Source organism: Euleptes europaea, chromosome 10 (assembly GCF_029931775.1).
Source record: "Euleptes europaea isolate rEulEur1 chromosome 10, rEulEur1.hap1, whole genome shotgun sequence".
NCBI lineage: Eukaryota > Metazoa > Chordata > Lepidosauria > Squamata > Sphaerodactylidae > Euleptes > Euleptes europaea.
The window spans coordinates 65,905,209-65,929,704 of NC_079321.1; the positions used below are offsets into that span (position 1 = coordinate 65,905,209).

The 24,496-nt window shown below is 41.9% G+C and overlaps 1 protein-coding gene across 2 annotated transcripts in view; it reads right to left on the reverse strand.

The window, feature by feature from the left end:
* Positions 1–728: 728 nt before the first annotated feature.
* The window catches only part of CDK19 (cyclin dependent kinase 19), a 109,813-nt gene continuing 86,045 nt past the window's right edge, over positions 729–24,496 (reverse strand). For both annotated transcript variants that reach the window (XM_056856930.1, XM_056856932.1), the window contains 2 exons: positions 9,445–9,693; positions 729–1,691 (listed from right to left, as the gene is read on the reverse strand). In XM_056856930.1, coding sequence (XP_056712908.1) covers positions 1,560–1,691; positions 9,445–9,693 — 381 coding nt within the window. In that variant the 3' untranslated portion in view covers positions 729–1,559. The remainder of the gene's footprint in view (positions 1,692–9,444; positions 9,694–24,496) is intronic.

The following is a 24,496-nucleotide window of genomic DNA, read 5'->3' on the forward strand; positions in this document are numbered from 1 at the left end:
TTCTGAACCTGAGAAAAAGGGAACTGCCTCAAATCACACGTTTCCTCTGATCACAAAATGTAGACCGTGATCCTCCTGTTCAGAGGCTCATGAGCTCTGGCATTTCCTTTGCTAGGATTCTGTCCAGTACACCAACATTCCTTCAGTATCATCACAATGTTCATACCTTGGCGGGGGGGGGGGGAAGCAATTCAGTACAGCCAGGTTACTTGGAATAAACAATCTGGGTTAAATACAGAAGTGGCAAGACAATATAATATGCATTTTACACATGAGAAGCTTAAACAGCAAGACATTGTTCAACAAACTCTTTAAATCTTTGATCTGGTCAGGACAATGAATAGTCCCCCCCACCCCAACCCAAACTGTCAAGGTGCATGACTGCAAATTGTCTTGCAAGTAGGCTACTGCCTCCAAAGCTCATGCTACAACATAACTGTTCATCTTTTAAGGTGCCACAGCACTTTTTGACTTTTTTGCTGCAAGTTTTCAGGAACATCAAAACTCAAAAGGAAGGCTGCATCAAGAGAAGATGTAAAGAGTATACTAACCTGGGTTAAAAAAAACATACTTGATTCCCCCCCCCCCCACACACACACACAAAGTAGCAGCAGTTTCCTTGTTTGCCCTTTCTCCCGCTGATGCTGAAGTTCTAGGGTAGAGTTCCAAAATACAGGTAACTGCTAGAGAAGACAGCATAGTATACTCTTGTTCTATCGGAACCACAGCAATGTTTGCTTTCACTTAGCTGTCAGACCAGGTTAAAGTCAACCCACATGGAAGAAAATGGCCAATGATCTATGAGATTTCATCTGAAAGATAAAACGAACATTCATAACCTTCTGGTTTTAGTGTTCTGTCCAAACATAGAACATGCAATAATTGCTGCAGAGACTTGGGTTGTATATTTTTTCTTTTCTTCTTTTTTTTTAAAGACTTCATCTGAAAACTAGACTAATAAAAAAAGAGAATAATAAAATACTCTGGAACAGTAAAATCTGCTGTTCTTGACATCCATGATCAAAACAGTAATATCCTGTGAAAACAACATAGTGCTTTTAAAAGGTGCATTATACCTGTATAGCTAAAACGGGTTTGCCTAGTAAAAAACTAACTATATACAAGCTTGAAAAGCCTGGGAATTCAAGATCTCAAAAACTTTAAAACCCTGGTAAAGGGATTTGAAAAAAGAAAGATAGATTTATGACAATTACTAAAACACAAGAAAGGTGCAGGAATCCTTCAAAAATTCCATAGGATAAAGACGATTAAGTGCTGGGTTCAGATCAGACGGTTTCATTCGAGTAACCACAATGGAACGCATGCGAGAGCAAGCTCAGGGGAAAACTTCACAAGAATCTCCTTTATGGCAAAAAGGGGTAAGAATTGTCTCTTGTCTGAAAACACTTAGTAAATAAAAGTTTTCCTTTTACAACTGCAATTTTAAAATCTGTATCACAGTTTGCATTTTTGGTTCTTCTCTCGGTTTATGAACTTCATATTGCTGGAGTCCTTTGACTGTTAGTCCATCTCTTTCCAACGCTGACGATAAGGCCTCTTCAGTACCGGTGAGACTGGTGAGATTGATGGTACTGAGAGCTTTGCTGAGATGATGTAGAATAGCCCATTGTACTCTGGGACTGAGAAGATCCCTGAATGTTGCTTTGGTAATTCAGGCGTGAACTGGAGTGCTAAGAAAGAAGAAAAAAAGAAGTGAACATTTTGCTAGACTGGCACAAAACCCTCTAAAGAGGCTGACTGGCTGTCATTAAAGTTAACTATTATTGAATGTTGATCAAACAGCAAATTCTTTAGAGAGCTGAAGCCCAGTGATAAAGGCATCCCCACCCTCAAGAACCAACAGCTGCAAAATATTCCAGGCACAAACAGGTACTGTGTCCTACAGCTGCGAGCCTATTAAGAAATAGATATGAAAGGAGCCTAGTCATAACTTATCGGAATAGTCCCAATGATTCTGCATCTCATCTTGTTTATGTAGATAGGTCTGAAGCGGGTCAATGCTTTTTAGTGCCTATGCTCTTAGAATGGACCCCTTCCTGAGAAGATGTTATCTTATTCAGTTAGACATCTACTAAGCAGGACTCAATGCTTCTTACCGAAGTAAGTTTTCTCTTGAATTGCCCCAATAAATTATGAAAAGAATGTGAATGTATATACAGTTTTACACAGTATATATGCATGTAAATGGTTACAAAGTTCTAAAATATGTTATAAAGTTCAGACATTATGAATCTTAAACATGTTCATGTATTCAAGCAATCTTAAACAATCTCTATTCCTCTATTCCTGAGAGCTTTCAAACCTCTAACCAGTAATAATATTTCATTCAGGAAATAAAACAGTTACAGAAATCTTGTAAAAAATGGTTAGGGCAATGAATAAGGTCTGATTTAGTTAAAAGCATCTTAATTCCAAGTACCTAGAATATCATAAAATATAAGACATACTTCACCTAGTCATGTCATTTGCAAACCTCCCCAGCACAGCAGGGCCTAGAGAGATCTGAAAAGTTCCTAATTCATGTTAAGGATAATTAGACCTTTTTGGGTTCTTTGTGTGTTATTTTAGTGTTTAAATGTCTTTGGTGTATGCAATGGTTAGAGAAATCTCTGGTCTCATGAGTTCATGTAAGAGCTGAGGTTATGAGCCTTTGAAGCATATTTTCAGTCCATGCCAGGACTAAGTTCATGAAACCATAGAGAAATCTCTGAGTGTTTCTAGCCTATGAAAGGCCTCTGATCTATGCTAAGATCAGGGAGTTTCTATGTGTATGTGCATGCCATCTTTAGCTGTGTCAGAACTAGAAAGCAATGCAAAGCTTAAAGCTATGTCAAACTTAAAGCTATATGTATGTCAGAGTTCTGTGTAAGAACTGAGTTCTGAGTTCTCTCTGTTCATTAGAGAGATCTCTGACTCATGCTCAGAGAATGTTCAGAGGTCTCTCTGTTAGCTAGAGAAATCCCTGACGCATGCTCAGAGAATAAGACCTTGATAAGAAAACATTTAAGCTGAGTCATTTCCTTTGAGAGTCTTCTCAAACATGCTTCTGAAAAACCTGTTTCTCCTTACATAAGACGGTGTTTAGGAACTTAAAATAGAAATATTCTATAATCTTTCTTCATTTTTGAGCCTGCCCACGTCAGGTCTTTGGAGTTGAACCAGCTCATGCGTTCAAATATTAGATGATTTAAATCTTTCTACATCAGTTTATCTTACAGTGCTTCCAGATATCAAGGGACAGTATTTTTTCTGGTTAACACAACAATATCATCACCCTATTCTGTGGTACTTCTGCATTATCTAATCCCCATGCATTAGCTTTCAGGCCCACGCCATCTATTCACACACAGACAAAATGATTTTTTGTTACTGTTGGATGCACGTAGCCTTGAATATCAGACTGCCAGGGAAAGGAGTCCAGTCTGCTCTGGGTGAAGAGGGAGATTTCCAGGGAAACTGTAAACTGAATCCAAATGTGGTGTTCCACTGGCATAACAGTACTTGCTATTGGCACCTCTCAACGCAACGCACAATCCACTTTGGCCTCCATGCTGTTTGAGAGGGTCCCCTCATCCAGAGGAACAGAAGTTCAGGGGCTTGGTGGGCTGCGTTAAGAAGGCAGAAGCAAATCTCCCCTCCACTTGTAATTTGGTTCCAAACCACTATCTGGGAGCAGTGGTTTCATCACTGGTTTCATCAGACTGCCTGCCCCATTACCATTTCTGCAAAGTTGCAGCTTGAGCATCAGAGGGAGCTCCATGGTGGCAACAGCACAACAGATTACATGTGCTATAAAGAATGGGGTTCTCTGCTCTGAGCTTATGTCTGGGGAAGCTAACATACTTTGCTGCTTCAGGGCCTTATGGGATTGGTCTGCCACACAGACTCATGTTTCTGCCTCATAGTGTAAGGTTTTTTGGCTGCTGCTTTTCGTAAGAGGGATATTTTAAAAGTACATGTACCAGCACTGATGCACAATGTAATAGTTTAATTCTTTTTAAGCAGGAGATATGCCAAGGCTTTCCAGCATCATGTCATTTGCCTGAGAGAAGACTAGGATGGGGTGAATACTGAATATAATGGTGGGGATGAGAGTGTGTTGCAGCGGTCATAGTGTTGGACAGGGGGAGACCTTGATTCAAATCCCCACACAGCTATGAAGTTCAGTTTCCTGACCTTGTGCCAGTCATTCTTTTTCAGCTGGATATATTTTACAGAATTGCTGTGAGAATAAAAAGTAGGAAGGGAGAACCATGCATGTCAGCATGATTGAGAGAAGAGCAGAATAAAAATGGGATGGATGGAAGCTGGCAGGCAAGCAAGGTAAGATCCCCCCCCCCAGTGAAATGGAAATGTTGTGTGGGGGGAACATTTTAGTGCAAATTATTGCTTCAAATGTCACTGTTAAGATTTAAGGTTCAAGCTGTATTTTAATAAACATTAGCAGTGCATTCCTAAACCCACTGACTATAATGGACTTAGAAGGGTGTAATTCTACTTAGGGTTGTGCTGTAAGTGTTCAGGTTATTTTTGAGGACATCAATGTAATATATCTGAATGATTCTGAAGTTCTATGATATACAAGAATGTCCTTAAGCAAATCTTGATACTTGATTTGATTTATTGACCCGGTTTCTACACTGTCACCAGTGATATAAAAGACTATGCTGCAAAACCAGAAAAGACAGTAACACCATTCAGTGTACATCTGAAAAACTTCCATGTTGCATCTGTAATAGAACAAAAAGTTATGACAAACCCACATTTTTTAAAAAATGGGACAACAATAGGGAAAATATGGAATACAACACTTTATTGTCTGAATTTTAAATAATAAATGAATGAATGAATAGTGTCAGTACTGGAGGGAAAAGACTAGTATGGGAGGTTATGATTTCAGTGCTTCAGGTCAGTTAGTCTTACTGCTGTCAACAAAACCAGTATCTCACGTCAGATTACTTTTGAAAAGAAATAATGTACCATTTTATTCCTATGTATGTACTGTCACTGTACAGCAGTACAGCATAGTTTGGACAGTAAATATACAGCCCAGACCTTCCCAGCTTGTTACCCAAACAATATAATGCAGTCCACTAACCATGGCCAGTAGCTTTGGTTTGCAGTTTACCTGGAATAACAAAAATAGGAGATTTCCAAAGGGGGAAAAATCCTAGCAGCCAAAGTGACATGGCTTGTGAGTTGCATCTGGCTTACTCGATCTCAAGATCTCAAGTCGGCAAGCCTGACAGAGCAGTAGGTAGCAAAAGATGCTATCACAAAATTAAAGACACAAAGTCTCAGCTTTATTTCTTCTACCTCCAAGTTCCTATAGGTGAAATAACACTGATATATCATTCAGGTTTTGAACTGATTACTTTTTGAACATAAGGATCAGGACGCAAGAGCAGAACACTACTAAAAATATCAACTAAGACAGATCCATTGAAAAAAAAATCAGTCCTTACAGATTACTTAACCTGAAACTAGGAAGGGCCTCATGATAGTATCTTGCTATGCAATATGGAAAACAAAAACCCTACATAGCTTGTCACATTAATCTGGCCTTCAAACCAAACAAATGTTGCACGTCACCTATGTGCTTGAAACTGAACAGTGTTTACATTTTATACCATGGTGTGAGAGATGCTCTAAAATCAAATAACTTGACATCACCTGTGATGACTCTTAATCTAAAGGCTTCTAAAAAGAACCAGGAATTGGGTTGGAAGGGACAGGATATTAAAACAAAGATTCAAACTACCGAGGCATTGATAAATGGAGTTATCTTGCAGCCTGATGCCAAATGGATCTACTTACAATCCACCTTCAGTTTTTTGCAAGGATACCAACAGTTACTGTTTTTATGTAGAGAAAAGATTTATCTGTGATAGTTAAGATATGGTAGCAGTTTTACATAAGGAAACTTGCATGACTGTTTTTGAAATTATTATGGCCAAATTAAATTCCTATGGAATAGCTGCATGGTAGGGCCGATTCACACGGCCTTATCTGAACATGTATGAATTGGATCATATGAGTGCTGTAGTATGTATCAGAATTGCTGTTCACCATCAGCCTGTGATGGTCACTGAGTTTTTGAATTCACCTTAGTAATTTGTATGGAAGACTGCCATCTCTTATATATTTTGTACTGTACTTCAAACAAAAGCCTGTTGCACAAAAATGTGAGTGAAACTTTTCCTTGTGTTGAGATACACAAAAATTAAGAAGGCCAAGTTTTATCAGGCAGCTGTGTAGTATGGTGTAGTGGTTCAGAGCGTGGTGCAGTGGTTCAGAGTGGCGGACTCTAATCTGTTGGGTGACTTTGGACCAGTTGCAGTTCTCTCAGAACTCTCTCAGCCCCACTTACCTCATAAGGTGACTGATGTGGGGAGGGGAAGGCAAGGCAATTGTAAGCCACTTTGAGAATCCAAAAGTGGAGTATAAAAACTTCTTCTTCTTCTGTTGTTTGCAGAAAGGCAGGACTAGTTGAAAACGTAGCAACTTATTTTGATACGTTTTACGGTTACTTTGCTGTCCACTAAAAGTTCCTCTTGTGCTCAGAAATTAATGTTCATACTTTGCCCTTGAATGAAGTGCTGTAGGAAGTAAATATACATACTCCCCTCCCAATCTGGTTAAATTAGATCTTCTGAATAAATTGGGGGACCTGACTTTCTTTCCTCTGGACTTGCCGCTGACCACTGCGCCAATAACAATAATAAAAACAACAACTTTTATTACAGTCATTGACCAGTATTACAGAAAAAAAGGAAAACAGCAGTTCAATCCAATGACAACATAATTTGAGTCTTAAAACTTTAAAAAATGCGACCTTCAAACCTTTAAGACCGTTTAACCTACAATGGTTTTATTTTATTTTCCTCCGAATCCTGCTTATCAAAAAGCAGAATTTGGCTACTTGGCCGATAACAGAAAATCCAGTTTAATTTCATCGGTTTCATCAGAAGTTCTACCATAACAGAGGCTTTAAATTTTTTAATCTAACCTCCTTATAATAAGGACATCTTGAGAACATATGTTCTGTTGTTTCCCTCTCACCCAATGGACATAAACACAATCTTTCTGTGTGAGGAATCTGCTTAAATCTACCTTCAAGCACGGCAGAGGGATGAGCTGCGCACCTTGCAAGGGTGCAGGGGCAACCAGATATCTTGCACTCAATGAGCATTTAAAATCTGGTGCTCTGGAGATGTCAGATTGACGTTCAATATCATCGACCCTCTGTCGGATAAGGTTTTTCCCTTGATTATAACCACTTTTCAAAAGGACCTGGGGGGATAAACCTATGATATCGATACTTTTCCTGAATGCCCTCAACCAACTTGACTGATAACTACCCTGGAATATCAGAGGAAGGAGACTCTGAGTGTTCCAATTTCCTTTCAACCATAGCTGAATAGATGAAATACAGACTCTAGCCTGCACCTTCACCATTCCTGTTTCTAATCTAATCCAGGCATTAGAAACACAATTGGGAACCTGTAAAACCGCTCTTTAAAACTTGGATTGTACTCTCTCTAGCAGAGCAAAACTAGAAGGGGCGGGCCCAAAAAAGAGCTACCGTATATATTCGCGTATAAGCCGAGTTTTTCAGCCCCCAAAAAGGGCTGAAAAAGTCGGCCTCGGCTTATACGCGGGTCAATACGGTAGAGGAGGGAGGAGGAGGAGGAGGGAGGGGGGAACTTACCTCCGCCGCCATCGCCGCCAGGCCGGCGCGGCTTCTCCCGGCCAGGAGCGCCCTGGGAGGGCCTCCTGCGGCCGCTGCAGGGCCGGGCGCGATCGCTGCCGGGCGCGCCTCGCTCCTCCTGGCCGGCACTGGCCTGGGAGGGCCTCCTGCGGCCGCTGCAGGGCCACGCCGCCGCTCCTGCCAGGCGTGCGCGGCTCCCCCCGGCCGGGACCGGCCTGGGAAGGCCTCCTGGGCTGCGGGGGGGGGGGGGGGGAACACAGCCTTCGCCAGGCCTGGAGTGGCCTAGGAGCAGCCTGCAGGGCCTCCTGGGCCACGGGGTGGCCCCTGCCACCGCCTCCTGCCTCTGGATAAGATAAGCCTGCTGGGGGGGGGAGGGGTTATAAGCCGACCCTCGGCTTATACGCGGGTGCCTAATTTTTCCCCATTTTTGGGGAGAAATTAGGCACCTCGGCTTATATGCGGGTCGGCTTATACACGGGTATATACGGTATATTGGATTTGTGCTAAAGATTTAGCTTCAAACAGCATCAAGGCTGCAGGCACAAAATGACCACCTTGTGATTGCAGGAATCTAATTATACTTTTGTGGATCTTTCCCCTGATCAGCAGCATATTTACTATGACTGATCCTAAGGCCAGGTGCTTGAACCACCCCTCCTAGGTATTTAAAACTGTTAACCTGTTCTATCCAGTGGCCCTTGATCACCCAAGACTTTATTTTTTGATTTCTCCCAAATGCCATGATTTTAGTTTTCTGGTAATTGTGACATTCATCATCACAATACTTAGATAACCTCATACCTATGGGGGTCCTGGAGAAATCACTGCATCATTGGCATATAACAACACAAGTATATGCCTTTATGCAAGTTTGCGGGGGGTGGCAATCAAGGTTTTGGAGATGACTTACTATATCATTTATATACTAAGCGAATAGCATGTATGTAAGTAGGCAACCTTGTCTGATTCCTCTGTAAGTTCTAATAGGATTGGTCAAAATCCATTTTCTAAATCCATTTTTCGGGTATATCCACTACCCTAGCCAAGCTATTTACCAATACACTACTCAGTCTCAAATTTATAAAGATTATATTAACCATTTCTACCATTCCTATTTATTCTATGCTTTACTTATAATCTCCATTTACTATTCCCTACTACACTATTTCATTTATCCATTAAATGTATTGCCTTTATATTGCTATTCTATTGAGCCCTGGTACACCTCCACCCCTCTCTACTAAATTAGGGTTTCAATCTTGCATAGTCAAAATAAGGCACCCAGTTCTTCTGGAATTCTTCCATTGTTTTGCCTTTCACCAGGTTGGTTAATTTTGCCATCGCTGCATATTCTCTGTATAAAGTTTTAAATGTTATAATGAGTTATTTTTATTGAATTGTTTTCTTCTGTGGGTAGCCACCCTCAGCCTGACTGTAGTCAGGAAAGGGCGGCGTATAAATCTAATAAAAATAAATTAAATAAACCTGAGGCATTTCTCAGATTTGCAGAAAGATTTCTCTGGTTTGACAATGGCCCCAGATTCTGGATTTAAGTATCCACAGATGGAGCCATTTTGACAATTAGATCTATTAACGTGCTAGGAAATAACTCTTTAGAATAAGAACACCTTATTGTAGCAGTTTAAACTCATTTCTTCTTGACCCCCTCAAAACAAACAAAAAATGCAGGAGTGTAAAAAAAGACAAAATACCTGATAATCAGAAGGCATGACAGGCCCGCCTGAATTAGTGCCTGAAGGCCCTATACGTGGTTTCTTATTTGGAGGCACCTGGTTGAGGCTGGAGTCCTGGCTATGCTGGAGACCTGCCCCAGGGCCACCACCTCCTGCTCCACCTCCCCCTGCAGTTCCATTTGTCTGGGTACTGTTTTGTTGCTGTTGAGGTGCTGCTTGCTGTTGCTGAGGTGCTGTTTGCTGTTGATGTTGGTTCTGCTGCTGATTCTAGAAAAAATAACAGGACATAAGTGTTTCAACAGTCATAAGTGCAGAAGGATCTTTCAAGAGTAGTGAGAAAGGGCATCTTTATTCTTAACCTATAAAGTGAAGCAAGAGACTCTAGGGCAGGGGTCCTCAAACTTTTTAAACGGGGCCAGTTCACTGTCCCTCAAACACTGTTGGGGGCCGGACTATAGTTTGAAAAAAATATGAACAAATTCCCCGCGTGTGCGGAGGAGGAGGTGGCGGTGCGAGGGGGCTCTCCTGAAAAGCATCCTCCTCCCGAGCCCGGACCTTCCCCCTTCGCTCTGCGGCTGGGGCTCGGCCTTCCCTCGGCAGACACGGCCTCGCCCCTGCCCCGGCCTCTCTTGCCCTCTCCGCACGCATGTACAGAGGCAAGTTAATGGGGAATAATGAGGCTGGAGTCTGCGGCAAGTGCCTGCGCCTTACAAATGTAGTGGTTAAGAGTGGCGGTTTGGAGAGGGGACTCTGATCTAGAGAACCGTGTTTGATTCCCCACTCCTCCACGTGAGAAGCGGAGGCTAATCTGGTTGGTTTCCCCACCCCTACACATGAAGCCAGCTGGCTGACCTTGGGCAAGTTACAGCTCTGTTAGAGCTCTCTCAGCCCCACCTGCCTCACAGGGTGTCTGTTGTGGGAGGGTATGGGAAGGGGATTGTAAGGCAATTTGAGTCTCCCTTTGGTGGTAGAGAAAGTCAGCATGTAAAAACCAAGGCCATTTATGCACGGGAGGTTTTGCCTTGGATTTGCCATTCTCCAGATGCACATTTTCCCCATCCGAATTCTCCAAACTCTGCCCGGGGGTGGGGGGAGCTTACTTTTGAGTTCTGAGAATTCGGATGGGGAGAGCGGCAAATCCAAGGCAAAACTTCCCATGCATAAATGGCCACAAGTCTTTTTCTTCTTCTCCCTGGAGATATGCCCAGCCCCCCGCCAAGGGGCCCCTACAGGCCACAAGGATACCCCCGGGAAGAGAGAGAGCCCCGAGCCGTGAGAACGCTGCCCGACTGCGGCCAAAACAGGAATGCCAGGGCCATGTTGGGCTGCATCGTGGAGGGCCCAAAGGACCAGACGCAGCTGCATGGAGCTCGAGGAGGCCAGGCCCAGCTAGGCCACAAAGCTAGGCAATGGGAGAAGTCTCCCAGTGGGGTGTGCTGTGGAAGAGAAGGGGGCGACCGGGCCCAGGAAAGGGGGTTTGGGGCCTGGGAGGGAGAGGGCGAAGGGGGTGACTGGGCGGCGCATGAGGCGGCAAGACGCCTCGTGCGCCCAGGAAAGGAGTTTTGGGCCGGGGAGGGAGAGGGTGAAGGGGGTGACTGGGTGGTGCGCGAGGCGGCAAGATGCCTCGTGTGCCCAGGAAAGGGGTTTTGGGCTGGGGAGGGAGAGGGCGAAAGGGGCGACTGGGCGGCGCGCGAGGTGGCAAGATGCCTCGTGCACCCAGGAAAGAGGGTTTGGGGCTGGAGAGGGAGCAGGGAAGGGGGCGACTGGGGCGGGAGGGAGGCTTCCGGCTGGGCTCACACGGCCAGGAAACCCAGAAAAGCTCTGGGGAGGGGGCCAAGGGGGGACTGGCTTTCTCGGTCCCAGGGCTGGACAAAAGCCCTCCGGGGGCCGGATCCGGCCCGCGGGCCGTAGTCTGAGGACCCCTGCTCTAGGGTGTCTGGGATTAGTAGTTTTCCTGCCTCTTGTATTCAGTATGATGCCAAATATGAATACACTAAGTACACCATCTGGGTCTCTCAGACAAGGTTAATCTAATCTACCTGCAAGATAATGTAAAGTTTCTAAAAACTTGTATTCCAAGTGATGAAAATGATGATTTTTCAATCAGAGATGTCCGGCTTCTTCAAATCTTGACTTTCAGCTCCTCTGGGTGTGTGAATTTTAAGAAACATAAACTAACTCTACCTCATAGAAAGGTGCTGAAAACTCTTGACCATTTTAGTTTCAACTCTGTATCTTCTTCAGTACCATAAAATCTATATATGATTGCAACACAGATTTATATCAAATCACATTATGTTTTGTTTTTTGTTGCCAGGAGAAATTACCTAAAATGGTGTTGTCTTCAGTATGCTAGTCAATGAAGAAATACTTTTAGGATTGACATTCAGTGGTCAGGTATGACCAACAGTTCTGTGGGACTTGGTATTTGTTCATGCAAATAGCTTTTCCTCAGCTTAAGTATTTTATTTAAATTCATTTTCTTCCTAATACATTTTCATTCCCTCCTTCCTCCAAGGGGCTCAAAGTGATTTACAAGGTTCTTCTCTTTGTTTTATACTTGCAACAAACCCGTGAGGTAGATTAGAGTCAGAGAGAGTGACTGGCTCAAGGTCACTTAAGAAGCTTCATGGCAAAGTGGGAATTTGCAGCCAAGTCTACCCGGTATTAGTTGACACTCTAATCACAGCACTACACTGTCTCACTTATTGTGTAGATTGCTATTGTGTTTACAACATTAGTCTACATGAAATGTATCTGAATTAGTACAACACATTTCAACAATGGATCTTCATGGACAACCAAGACATTATTCTATTGCAACAAAGTATTCCATTTCCTTCTAAGTTCTAGTTCACTTTGGAGTCTCATTTCCAAACATTCTCCACTTGTTGGTAATCTGAGGCTCACATCTCTTCTTGCATTTCTACCATTCTTTCCTTTTGTTTGCTTTGTAGTCCCAAAAAGTGTATACACAGGGCACTGGGACAGGCATTCCAATGAACCTTTTTATAGATTTGAACCTTAGTGCATGCAATATAACAGAAGAATCTGTCTTGCTCGTGTGTTTTATATGCATAAATTAATGATAAATGCTGCTCCAGCAGAAAAATATAATGAACAAAATATAATGAAAGTTTTTTAAAAAACAGGGAACACTACAAACCATCAATTTCCAGTCTGCAATACTGTGTGCAGTATTTATCCTCTCCATGAGACAATATTTAAGAGGAATGATTCAAAAGAGCAAAGAGCATTAGAACACTGAGAAGGTAATGTCAAAAGAAACAAAAATAATGGGGTTATTTGTGCAAGAAAGTAGTTCATTCATTGCAGATACAAAAAAAAGAAAAAAATCATTGTTCTCCCAGTCTCTATACGCTATAGACCAGTTAGCTTAACATCTGTCCTGGATAAATTCGTAGGAAGTGTTATTAAATATGAAGTTGTTAAATACATAGAAGAATGAGTCTTGCTGAAGTAGAATCAGTATGGTTTCTACTGAATTCTTCGAGAATACAGGAGTATTCTTCGAGAATACAGGAGTAACCCAGAAGGCATATACCCAGGCTTTCAAAAAGTGTTTGACAAGATGCCTCACCAAAAGCTTCTGAGTAACCTTAGTTATGGGAAAGAGGATATGTCCTTTCATGAACGGGCAATGTGAACCAAGTCAGGCCATTGGTCTATCAAGGTCAGTGCTGCCAACTCTGATTAACAGCAGCTCTCCAGGGTATCAGGCAGAGGCTATCACATCACTTACAGTATTTACTCAAAAGGAAGACTAGTTTTTCCAGCTGTGTCATCAAGAAGAGGGGGTCATCTTACATTCACCTACGTTACAAGTATGCACAGTAATAAAATATGTTTTTGGTCTAACATATTGGGGGGGTCGTCTTACATAATGTGTCATCTTCCTTTCAGGTAAATACAGTAATATCTGATTTGTTTAACTGAAGATACCATGGATTGAACCTGAGATCTTTTACGTGCAAAGCAGATTGCTTATCACTGAGCCATAACCCTTCCCCATTAAAAAAGTTTTTAAAAAGGAAGCAAAGGGTGGGAATAAACAAGGGCCTTTTATGCAGTCTGTTTCCGCTGGATCCGCTGCTCTCTAACTGCACAGTATTTGCAGTCGAATTCTCAAAACACAATAGACAGGGGATTTTTGCCCCGAAGAAATTCCAGGAGTACCTTGTCATCAATTATGCACCCCCAGCAAAAATGCAGATTCTGAACCATGCGTGAGTCCCTCTCCCCAGAAAACACTAATTTGTAACTGGCTGTGATGTATTTTTTGGGAATATATCGCTGTGAAATGGACCAAATAAGTAGCCACACATGGCGTTTGTGATTATTTCAGCATTCTCTCAACTTTTCAATCTTTAATTGACCCACACTGGCTGTAAAACTGACCAAATAAGCAGCCTTGTGGTATTCCAGCATTATTCTCTCACTAGTGCACTCGATAATGGCTTCCAGGGGAGGGGTAGGATGAAGGGGACAGACACGTGTGAGGGAGAAGCAAGAATGGGCATGGGGAGAAAAACCTGAAGTGACAAGTATGCAAGGGACTGGCTTTCAATTTGGGATTGAGGCAGACTTTAAACTTGGGATAAAACAGCATCCTAAAAACATGGGGAAAATGCAAGTGAAGCGACTTCTGAAGGTTGGAAAAACACATGCATAATCAAAACAAAGCGCCAAAGTAGACGGGGGTGACCATGATGGGAACAATCTGTACATAAAAGGCCAAAGAGTTTTTGCAGTGAAGTCTAGGGGAGTCCCCTAGAGATGTGTGTTGGGCCCAGAGCTATTTAATTTACTCTAGAACAGGATGAACAATAAGGTTGCAAAGTCTATGGATGGCACAAAATTTATCAGGAAGGTAGGTAGGAATTCCAAATAAGGTAAATGGACAATGAAATGACAGATGAAATTCATTTTAAGTGCTAACTGATGAACAAAAAATGTAATTTCACATATATGCCAATCGGGCCTTAACTACCAGCGACACATCGAGAAAAAGACCTTGGGGCTAAAAACTTAGCGCACAGCAGTTTTTTTGTTTTTGTTTTTAAATAAAGGAAATTCCATGCAAGGGGCCATCTAGAAAGGAATTGAGATTTAAAAAGCTGGCATAATAATGGCATTACATTTGGAATAGTATGTTCCTTCTGATCCCATAAAACTAAAACTCAGGATTACCCTATGAAATTGGTTAGCAGTAGATTCAAGGCAGACAAAAGGAAGAACTACTTTATATGATGAGAAGCTGACTTGTGGAGCTCACTGCTATGAAATTTAGTGATTGTGCTGACTTACACAGATTTAAATAGAGGCTGCACAGGAATATGATGGATATGTCTATCAGCTGTAATACGAGACCCCTGGGTTCAGAGGCAGAATGCCTCCGATTGTCAGTTGCTGGGAGCAGTCAGCAGGTGAGGGTTCTTCCCTGTGGGCCAACCTTAATGTGCACTATATAGAAGGCTGTCTATGAATGACAGGAACTGAAATGATGGAATGGAAGAGAAGAGAACAAGAAGTGGAGGGCAGCATACACTGAGCATGGTGGCTACATGGTGAACATTTAATAGGGTATTTCAAGGCATACATATTTCAGCAGCAATGCCTTGACTTTTTGCCACAAACTGCTTTAACTCTGGATTTTAACTTTATGATGTGTAGATTCTCCTTTAAAACCTCTTTTTGCCTGTTGTCTACTTCTTTCAGATCCCGCTCTCTATTTCATACATAATCCATGCCTTAATATTCAATTTGTTTACGTGCTGCCTCTCATCATTCAGGCTCAATCCAGTCATCATATGAAAGCAGACTACTTGACTTGACTGAGCCCCTGGAATTTTGTCCCCCTACCTCCCACTTCTTGACTCACATCTTAATGACTCTCTTGGACTCACATCTTAATGTGGTAAAGGGGTTTGTGTGTGTCAGCAAAGCTGAGAGCAATACCATAAGCAGTTTAGTCTCTGTCAAGAGGCTAAACTCCTAGCAGAGTCACTCAAGGAGGAATAGACACAAGTGAAACATCAGACTAAGATGCATCCACACCCTTCAGGGATCAACAGCCACATCAGCAGAGGAGAACAGACAGTTCCAGTGCTGATAGGGGCAGAGGAATCCTTGAAGGGTAGATACTGAGCAACAGCTGTAGTGGAAGGTGACACTGGCACAGGATCTTTTGTAGACAATGGCAGTGCCACTTCAGCTAACACTAATTAGTACTGTGCAGAAGAAGGCAATGGTAAACCACTTCTGATCATCTCATACTTTGAAAACCTATGAGACAATCCAAAACAAACCAAAAATAGATAAGAGTGCTGGAAGACAGGGCCCCCAGGTCAGATGGCACTCAATCAGATACACATTTTGAAAACACTCTGGGTACCATGGAGAGGCCAAAGGGTAGCGCAATATATTAATAGTGCTTGCCATTACATGAAAAACACAAATATTTTCTGCAGTGTGGATGTATAGCTATAGGGAAGTATGCATCCTTTAGGTCAAGGACTGTGAACCAGGACCCAGATTGTAGGAGGGGAAGAATCTCAGGTACTGACAAAATACGAAAGGTGTGTGCTCTGATGTGTTTACTTAAAGTATGCAGGTCCAAGATTTCCCCCCATCTTTCTTGTCTACTGGGAAGTAGCATGAATAAAAACCATGGTGGATCTCAGACTGAGGCACCTGTACAATGGCACCCTTTGATAGGAGAGAGTCCACCTCTTTGCACAATTGAGGTGGATCAGGGCCTGCAGGGGGGAGAGGAGAACCACACAGGGGAACAGTGTAAAATTCCAAAATATAACCTTTTTAAATGATAGATAACACCCAAGCATCTTTAGAGATGAAACACCAATTAACAAAGAACAAGCTCAACCTCTCAAAAATGTAACAGCAGTATGATTTGTCAGATCGGCCACTCATGCAGAGACTTTCTTAGTGGAGGAATGGCCCTCCCTTCCTCCCCCTCTGCTTAGGCTGGTAGTGTTTCGCCTGCTGTTGAGGGGAAAAGGGTTTGTTTTGACCCTGTTGGGGGTAGTTTCAGAGTTCATACTGATACAGCTTACCTTGGTAGCCTTTCTTATAGGAGTACCTCTGTTTATAGGAAGGTGAGGGTCCCGACTGGGTAATCCCAATGGCCTTGGCTGTAATCCGGTCTTTACAAATATTATCCAGCCTCTCATCCATTTTTTCATGAAATAATGCCTTCCCATCAAAGGACATGTCCTCAACAGCTGTCTTAGCATCCCCTGAAAGGGAGAACAACCGCAGCCAAGAATGTCTGCGTAGAACTATGCTAGAGGCCACTGTTCTGCTGGCAGCATCTGCCATGTGGGGGGGGGGGCAGTAGAAATCTGGTATTTCCCCAGCTTGGATGCCTCAGTCATTAAGACCTTACCCACAGACCTCTTGTCATCTGGAAGGAAGTCTAACAGCTGGGAAACACGATCCCAGAGGAACATCTGGTAGCAACCCATGAGATCCACAAAATTGGCCACATGTAAACCCAGGGCACCAGCAGAATGAAATTTTCTGCCCATGACGTCCAACTTCCATTTCTCTTTGTCTAGAGGAGCCAAACAAGCCATCCCCTGGGCTTTAGATGGCAAGACCATGGTAACTATAGAATTCGGGGTGGGATGTTGATAGAGGAATTGGGCATCATCCTGCTTCATCTTGTATAGGTTCTCTATCTTTTTGACAGATGCCACATTGGAAGCAGGCTTGGACCATAAATTAGCGGCAATTTGCCGTATACCCTTGACCCAAGGGAATTGTATTGAGCCTGATTCAGTCGAGTAAAAGACGTCCATAATTCGGTCGTCCGGTATCGGATCCGAAACTGTAACCTCAAGACCAAGCACCTTAACTAAGCAGGTAAGCATTTCCAAATAGAGTTTAGTGTCCTCAGGGGGGGACATAGGAGAGGGATCCCCAACGATGTCGTCTGAAGAGGGGATCGAAGCCAGTCCAGATATGGAGTACCTCTCTTCCGACTCCGATTGAGATTCGATGCTCGGCTCTGGCAGATGCTTCAGCTTCAATGTCGCAGTTGAGGGCAAGTCCTTCTTCCTTTGTGTCAATGGGCGAATATGGGGATACGAGCAACAAGGGTCACCCTGACCCCATTGGTGGTGAGCATGCTGACAACAACCCTGGGGGGGGGGATGCGATCTCCACTGGGAATATCCCCCATCAACGTAACAATCATGATGGCAATGCAGTGAAGGTTCTGCTAGGAAAGCCTTGCGCTGACATCCGTAGAGATCCTCTACATCAGACTGACCCTGTGGGACTTGAATGACTTCATCAACTGAGGATGAAAACAGACAAACATCTCTTCTAGATGGAGAGGGAGTCTTGGGCTTCTTGAGAGCCCGTGCTTCTCGACTTCGATCCCAACGCTGAGAGGATGATGAAGAGCTCTTTCATTTCCGAGCTCCCAGTTGAGGTGATTGGTGCTGCGACCTGGACCTACGTCCCCCCTGAGGTGTTGAAGGGAGAAGATGTCGATTCGGAGACATGGTCGTCGACCTCGGTCGGTCCAACAACGAAGAAGGTCAGTTGATGAAGTTGGATGAAGCCAGGTAAGTAGGACTCAAACAAGGTCAGCCTCCTTCAGCGATGGTCTCCGAGTGTCAACTTGGCCCGTTGGAATCACCCTTCCAGAAGGGGAAGAGGATCGACCCCGAGGGGTCGAAGTCAAAGGAGCAGTAGCAGGCAAAGTTGCGTTTGAGGTTGGACCAACAACCCACTAACTGCAAGTTTACAGCCCGAACTCTTGGCGTGCTTCAAAGTCGAAGAGTGCTTATTTTTCTTTGAAAAAATGGTTGGAGGTTCTGATCCAGCTCTTTTCGCACCAGACCCAGAAGAATGGGATTTGTGCGATAGTGCAGCGGAACTGACACTGAAAAAGGAGATTTCATCTTTAGGGCCACCGATTCCATCTCCGACAGGAATTTCACCAACTGCTCCCATAATGCTGCCTTAAGCCAGAAAGCACATTCCTGGCTGGCTTTATGGGTGATCAGGTCACATGCCTGACAAGTGGATGGAATATGGCTCTCACCCAGACAGAGAAGACAGTCATCATGTTAATAGTTTTGGGCCATTTTGGTCCTGCAATGCTTACACTTTTTGAACATTAACTATTTGAGATATGCAGATGATGCCACATTGCTGGCAGAAAATAGTAAAAACTTGAAAATGGTTACTGATAAAGTTTAAAGTGGAAAGTGCCAAAGCAGGATTACAGATGAGCATCAGGAAGACAAAAGTAATGACTACTGAGGAACTACACAACTTTAAGGTTAATGATGGACAAACTTAAAATTGTTAAAGCTTTTCTATTCCTTGGCTCCATTATCAAGCAAAACAGAGACTGCAACCAAGAAACCAGAAGAACAGCAGCCGTGAAGGAGGTAGTAAAGATCCTTAAGGGTAAGGATGTGTTGCTGGTGACCAAGACTAAGATAATTTATATTATGGTATTCCCCATTACTATGTATGGGTATGAAAGTTGGAAAATGAAGAAGAGAGCTGTCACTTGAAATGTGGTGTTGGAGGAGTCTTACGGATACCAGGGACCACCAAAAAAAAGACAAACAAATGGGTTCTACATCAAATCAAGCCTGAACTCTCCTTTGAAGCTGAAGTTACCGAACTGAGGCTATTGTACTTTGATCACATTATGAGAAGACAAGAGTGACTGAAAAGAGCTTGCCAGACACGATCCTTTTTCGTGGGATCCCAACCGCTTCCTTGGAGACCCCCCCAGGCTTGGGGGGAGCCGGCCAAGAAGGAGAAATTCTCCATAAAGCCCCCCCCGTCTTTTTTCGGGGGTCCAACTGCCAGCAAAACGCCGATTACAGCGTCTGGTGATGAAGGAAGCAGCCGGGGGTGAGTCTACTGAGACATGGCGGCCCTCCGTCTAAACTTTTCCTTCCCCCCCCACTTCCATTTTTTTTAAGAATTCACTTCAACTCCTATAAAAACAAACTGCAGGCGATAACAACAAATTGTATGCTATAATTAATTAACTCAGAACTTACCATGCCAGCAAAATAAGCCTCATATATGTGCTGAGGGGCTGCGTGTGAGCGAAGACTTTAAAAGGAGCGGAGTGAAGAAGAGGGGGGGGGAACTGCTTTACTGCGGCTGAGCTTCTCGGGCTGGGTGCGGCGGAGTCCACTATACTGACTACCCGTGCGGCATGTAACATCGCTGGGCTCTGTGCAGCTGCTGCCCTGGGCTGCTGGTCCACCCGGGAGCGGGTGGGCTGACAGGCTCAGTACGGGCTGTAGGAGCCAGGACTGCGACAGCGGCGGCGCGGCGGCAAGAACGGGCACCAGACAGCCTTCAACAACCTAGACCTCAGCCGTATGTTTCCTTTTCCTTCATTCCCCCCTTGAAGTTCCTCGCCTTACATTCGGATTAGCTCCGCGCCCCTCTCTGCAACTTTTTTTTTATTTTTTACTCTTTATCATCACTCTGTTTTTTTTTTTTAAACAACATAAAATTTCAAGCGGAGCCTAACAAAATGGAGCCGACCTGCTAACAATTACTTTCGTTTTCACACTCTGAGAGACATACAAACGCTCTGCTGCCCCCCGGTGGCTTTTGGATTAATTACAGTTGTTTTTCCTTTTTTGTTTTGCTTCTTTCTCTTCAACCTTTGTTGCCTTCCCATTCTATATTAAAACTGAGGTTCCTGACTGCCAGCACACAATAAGAAATCAACTGGAAAAGTTTTTTTAATATAAACACCACTTTTAAAATAAGATATAACAGTGGTAATCAGTGAAACAAACTATTATCAGAACTTAATATATATTTTTATTTTACATTTTAAATCATTTTTTGAACTTTTTAATACCACTGATTCCAATATATAAGGCACATTAATTGATTGTGTAGACTGATTCACCAATTGATTTTAATTAGTAATTGTTTTGATTATTAGGAAATAATTGTTATAACTCAATATATCTTTTTCATTTATTTTTTCTAACTTTGTGCAGTTGGGCAGGTGAAGAAAGCAATAACTATAAATGTAATTGTAAATGTATGAGATTTGAATTTATATATTTTTAGGTTTTTAACTATTATGAGGAAAAGATTTACCAGTTTTGCGCATTGACAATCCCAAAAATTGAAAGGTAAACAACAAAAGAAGTTCTTAGAAGAATTTGAGGAGTCAGAAGAAGAACAAGAGGTTGACGTCGCGAAATTTAAATCCAAAGCAGAGAAGTCACAGACGAAAACCTCGGTGATGGCTACAGAAAATCAGGATTTTTTTCTACGCACTCAAGAAATGATATTGGATATGAAAACTTCCTTACAGAAGTCAATTCAAGATTCAGAACAGAAGGTGCTTCAAAGTATTGCTAAGGTTGAAGAAAAGCTCGAATCTAATTCTCAAGAAATTATCAAAATCAAACAGAAGCAAGAAGACATAGAGACTTCAGTAACGCAGCATACTACAGAGCTTCTGGAACAATCAAAAATAATTCAAGATCTCTCAACCAAAGCTGATGCACACGAAGTGAAGCTAAGGGACAAAAATATTAAATTTCGTGGGATTCCTGAACGTTTCGGGAAAGACAGCCTGGAGGCAGATGTAAGGGCACTACTTCATGACAATTATGATTTTGACGAGGATGACACCTTCCTGGAATTTTGTTACAGAATAAACTCATCTTATGCTACTAAATGTAACAAACCAAGAGATATATTGGTGAGGTTTGTTCATAAAAGAACTAGAGACCTGTTGCTGAAAACACAAAGAGACGACCCATTGATTTGGGAAGGAAGCACAATACAGATTTTGTCTGATCTTCCAGGAAGTGTTTTATCCAAAAGAAAAGAGTACAACGAGCTAAAGCAAGAATTGGCCAAGAGACAAATTAGGTTTCGTTGGCTCATTCCTTACTCTCTAGAGATTTCACTACCACAAGGGAAGAGAACAATTCACAATCTATCTCAAGCAAAAGACCTACTTGAAGAACTAAAATCATCAGAAGACTCTCCTCCAAAAGATTCCGAAGATACTCTGGAAGCAGGTCCCAGTACCTCAGAACTGACTCAAAAAGACAGAAAACAACCACTTGAAAAAAGAGAACTTAGAAAACACAAGAAGGCTCCTGAAGGTGACAAATTAGACCAAGCAGTAGCACTGTAGACTTGATTTTCAATTTTATCATGAATCACTTACAGATTGTATCACTGAATATTAACGGTCTTAATTCTCCAAACAAAAGAAAGAGAGTTTTCCATAGCTTAAAAAAACAAAAGAAAGACATTGTCTGTTTGCAAGAAACTCATATTAAACAAGGACATGAAAATTTTTTACAGACAAATTACCTCGGAACTCCTTATCTTGCATCGGCTCAAGAGAAGAAGAGGGGCTTAGCTATCTACATTAATGAAAATTTTTTGACAGTCAAGACCCATATAGCAGATCCAGACGGACGTTATCAAATTTTGATCCTTTATGGGCCAGACGGAATTTGCTTCACAATAGTACATATTTATGCCCCAAACGCTGCCAAAGAAGCCTTCTATGAAACACTGTTCAAGAATCTTGCAGAACATCATCAAGGGGAAATTATAATTCTAGGAGATTTCAATGCAGTTGTAAATCCAATGATGGACAAAACTCATAATAGCATATCAGGAAAATTGCCTAAGATTGTTTTTAAGTTAATGAAAGAATTCAATCTAATTGACATTTGGAGAATGAAGAACCCAAGAGTAAAAGATTATACATTTTATTCAAATCGTCACGGATCACATTCTAGAATTGACATGTGTTGGATCTCCAGATCAATGATAACAAATGTGGAAAAGACACAGATTGCACCTAGAATACTGTCAGATCACAATCCGATTGAATTGACTTTGCTAAAAGGCAGACCAGGGATTAGAAGATGGCTTTTGAATGACCAAATATTGCGGAGAAAACAAATACTTGAACAATGTAAACGTGACGTGGAGGAATTTTTTATATTAAACAAGACTCCAGGAATGTCGGATTTTGTTATATGGGATGCAAGCAAAGCTTTTATCAGAGGGAAAATGATTGCCTTGAACTCTAAAATTAAAAAAGACAAACAGAAGAAACTCAAAGATCTCCAAGATCAACTAAGAAAAATGGAAAAAAAAGTTCAATCTAAGCCAGATAAAAATACCCTACATGCTATCAAGATGATCAAACGTCAAATTGAGATGATAGAAACAGAAGAAATTCAAACAAAAATTAGATATGCCAAGCAAAGACTTTTTGAAAGAGCAAACAAGCCTGGTCGTTTTTTAGCTAATCAACTTCGACAACAAGAGAAGGCAAGAAAGATAATTGGCGCTAAAGTTAACGGGAAAATTTATAACAAACAAGAAGAAATTGAAAGAATATTTGTGGATTATTATAAGCAACTGTACGCGAAGGATGATCTGAAAGAAGATGAACTAGGAACCTATTTATCAGATGCACAATTACCCAAGTTACCAAAAGAAGACCAAGAGAGTCTTAACCAGAAGATAACAACACAAGAAATTGTGGATGCTATTCATAACTTAAAATCAGACAAGGCACCTGGTCCAGATGGTATAACACCACAATTTTACAAGCTGTTAGAACAACAATTGACTCCGGTCCTACTTTCCCTTTACAGTGAAGTACTTCAACACGGAAAGATTCCTTCGTCTTGGCAAGAGGCACATATTTCTTTGATTCCAAAAGAAGGTACAGATCAACATCTTCCACAAGCTTACAGACCAATTTCATTGTTAAATATTGATTACAAAATTTTTGTTTCTATAATTACCAAAAGATTTCAAAAATATATTGGTAAATTGATACACCCAGACCAAACTGGCTTTATCCCGAAGAGACTTATGAGAGATAATGTTCGATTGATCCTTAGTGCAATTAAATATACAAAGTCAAAATCATTGAAGACCGCAATGATTTTCTTAGATGCAGAAAAAGCCTTTGATAACGTTTCTTGGCACTTCATTTTTAAAACGTTACAACAAATGAACTGTGGAGACACTCTTTTAACGATTTTCAGAGCAATTTACTCTGCTCAGAAAGCACGCCTTTTGATTAATGGTCTACTGTCATCAGAATTCGCTATTATGAAAGGTACAAGGCAAGGTTGTCCACTTTCTCCACTCTTCTTTGATTTATCAATGGAAGTTCTTTCGAACTACATAAGAAATGATCCAAAGATTCAAGGTCTCATAATAGGAAACGAAGAACACAAAATTAAAAGCTACGCAGATGACGTTGTTTTAATCTGTCAGAACCCTAGACAAACAACACCGCAGGTTTATAATCATATAATGGAATATGCAAAATACTCTGGCTATAAACTAAACAAAAAGACGAAAATTATGACCTTTAACACCACAACAGACGAAGACAAGTATATTAAAGAAGTTATTGGATGTCAAATTGTCAAAGACTCTGTCAAATATTTGGGTGTACACATATCTTCCCAAAATAAGACTCTTCTAAGGTCAAACTATTTGAAAATCTGGGGAAAAATTGAAAGGGACTTGACTTTATGGTCTAAAATGAACATTTCATGGTTGGGAAGGATTTCGGCGATAAAGATGAACGTACTTCCAAGACTAAATTTTTTATTTCAATTTTTGCCGATTGAAATCCCAGATAGAACAATAGAAAGTTGGCAAAAACAAATTAACCGATTTGTTTGGAATGGGAAAAAACCGAGAATCAGATTCAAGGTGTTACAAGACGAAAAGAAAAGAGGAGGACTAGCCCTACCCAATCTTAAATTATATTATCACGCTGCTTGTCTAACTTGGATTACAGAATGGATAAAATATCCCGATGCCAGGTATGTTATTCTAGAACGAGCGGATTTCAGACAAGGTTTCCACAAAGTCTTGTGGGACTCCACAACAAAAATTCAAAAGGACAAAGCACCAGAAGATTGCGACGTTAAAATAGCGCTCATGAAAATATGGAAAAAATACAAAAAGAGAATAAGTCCTTCTCCACCATCTATAATGT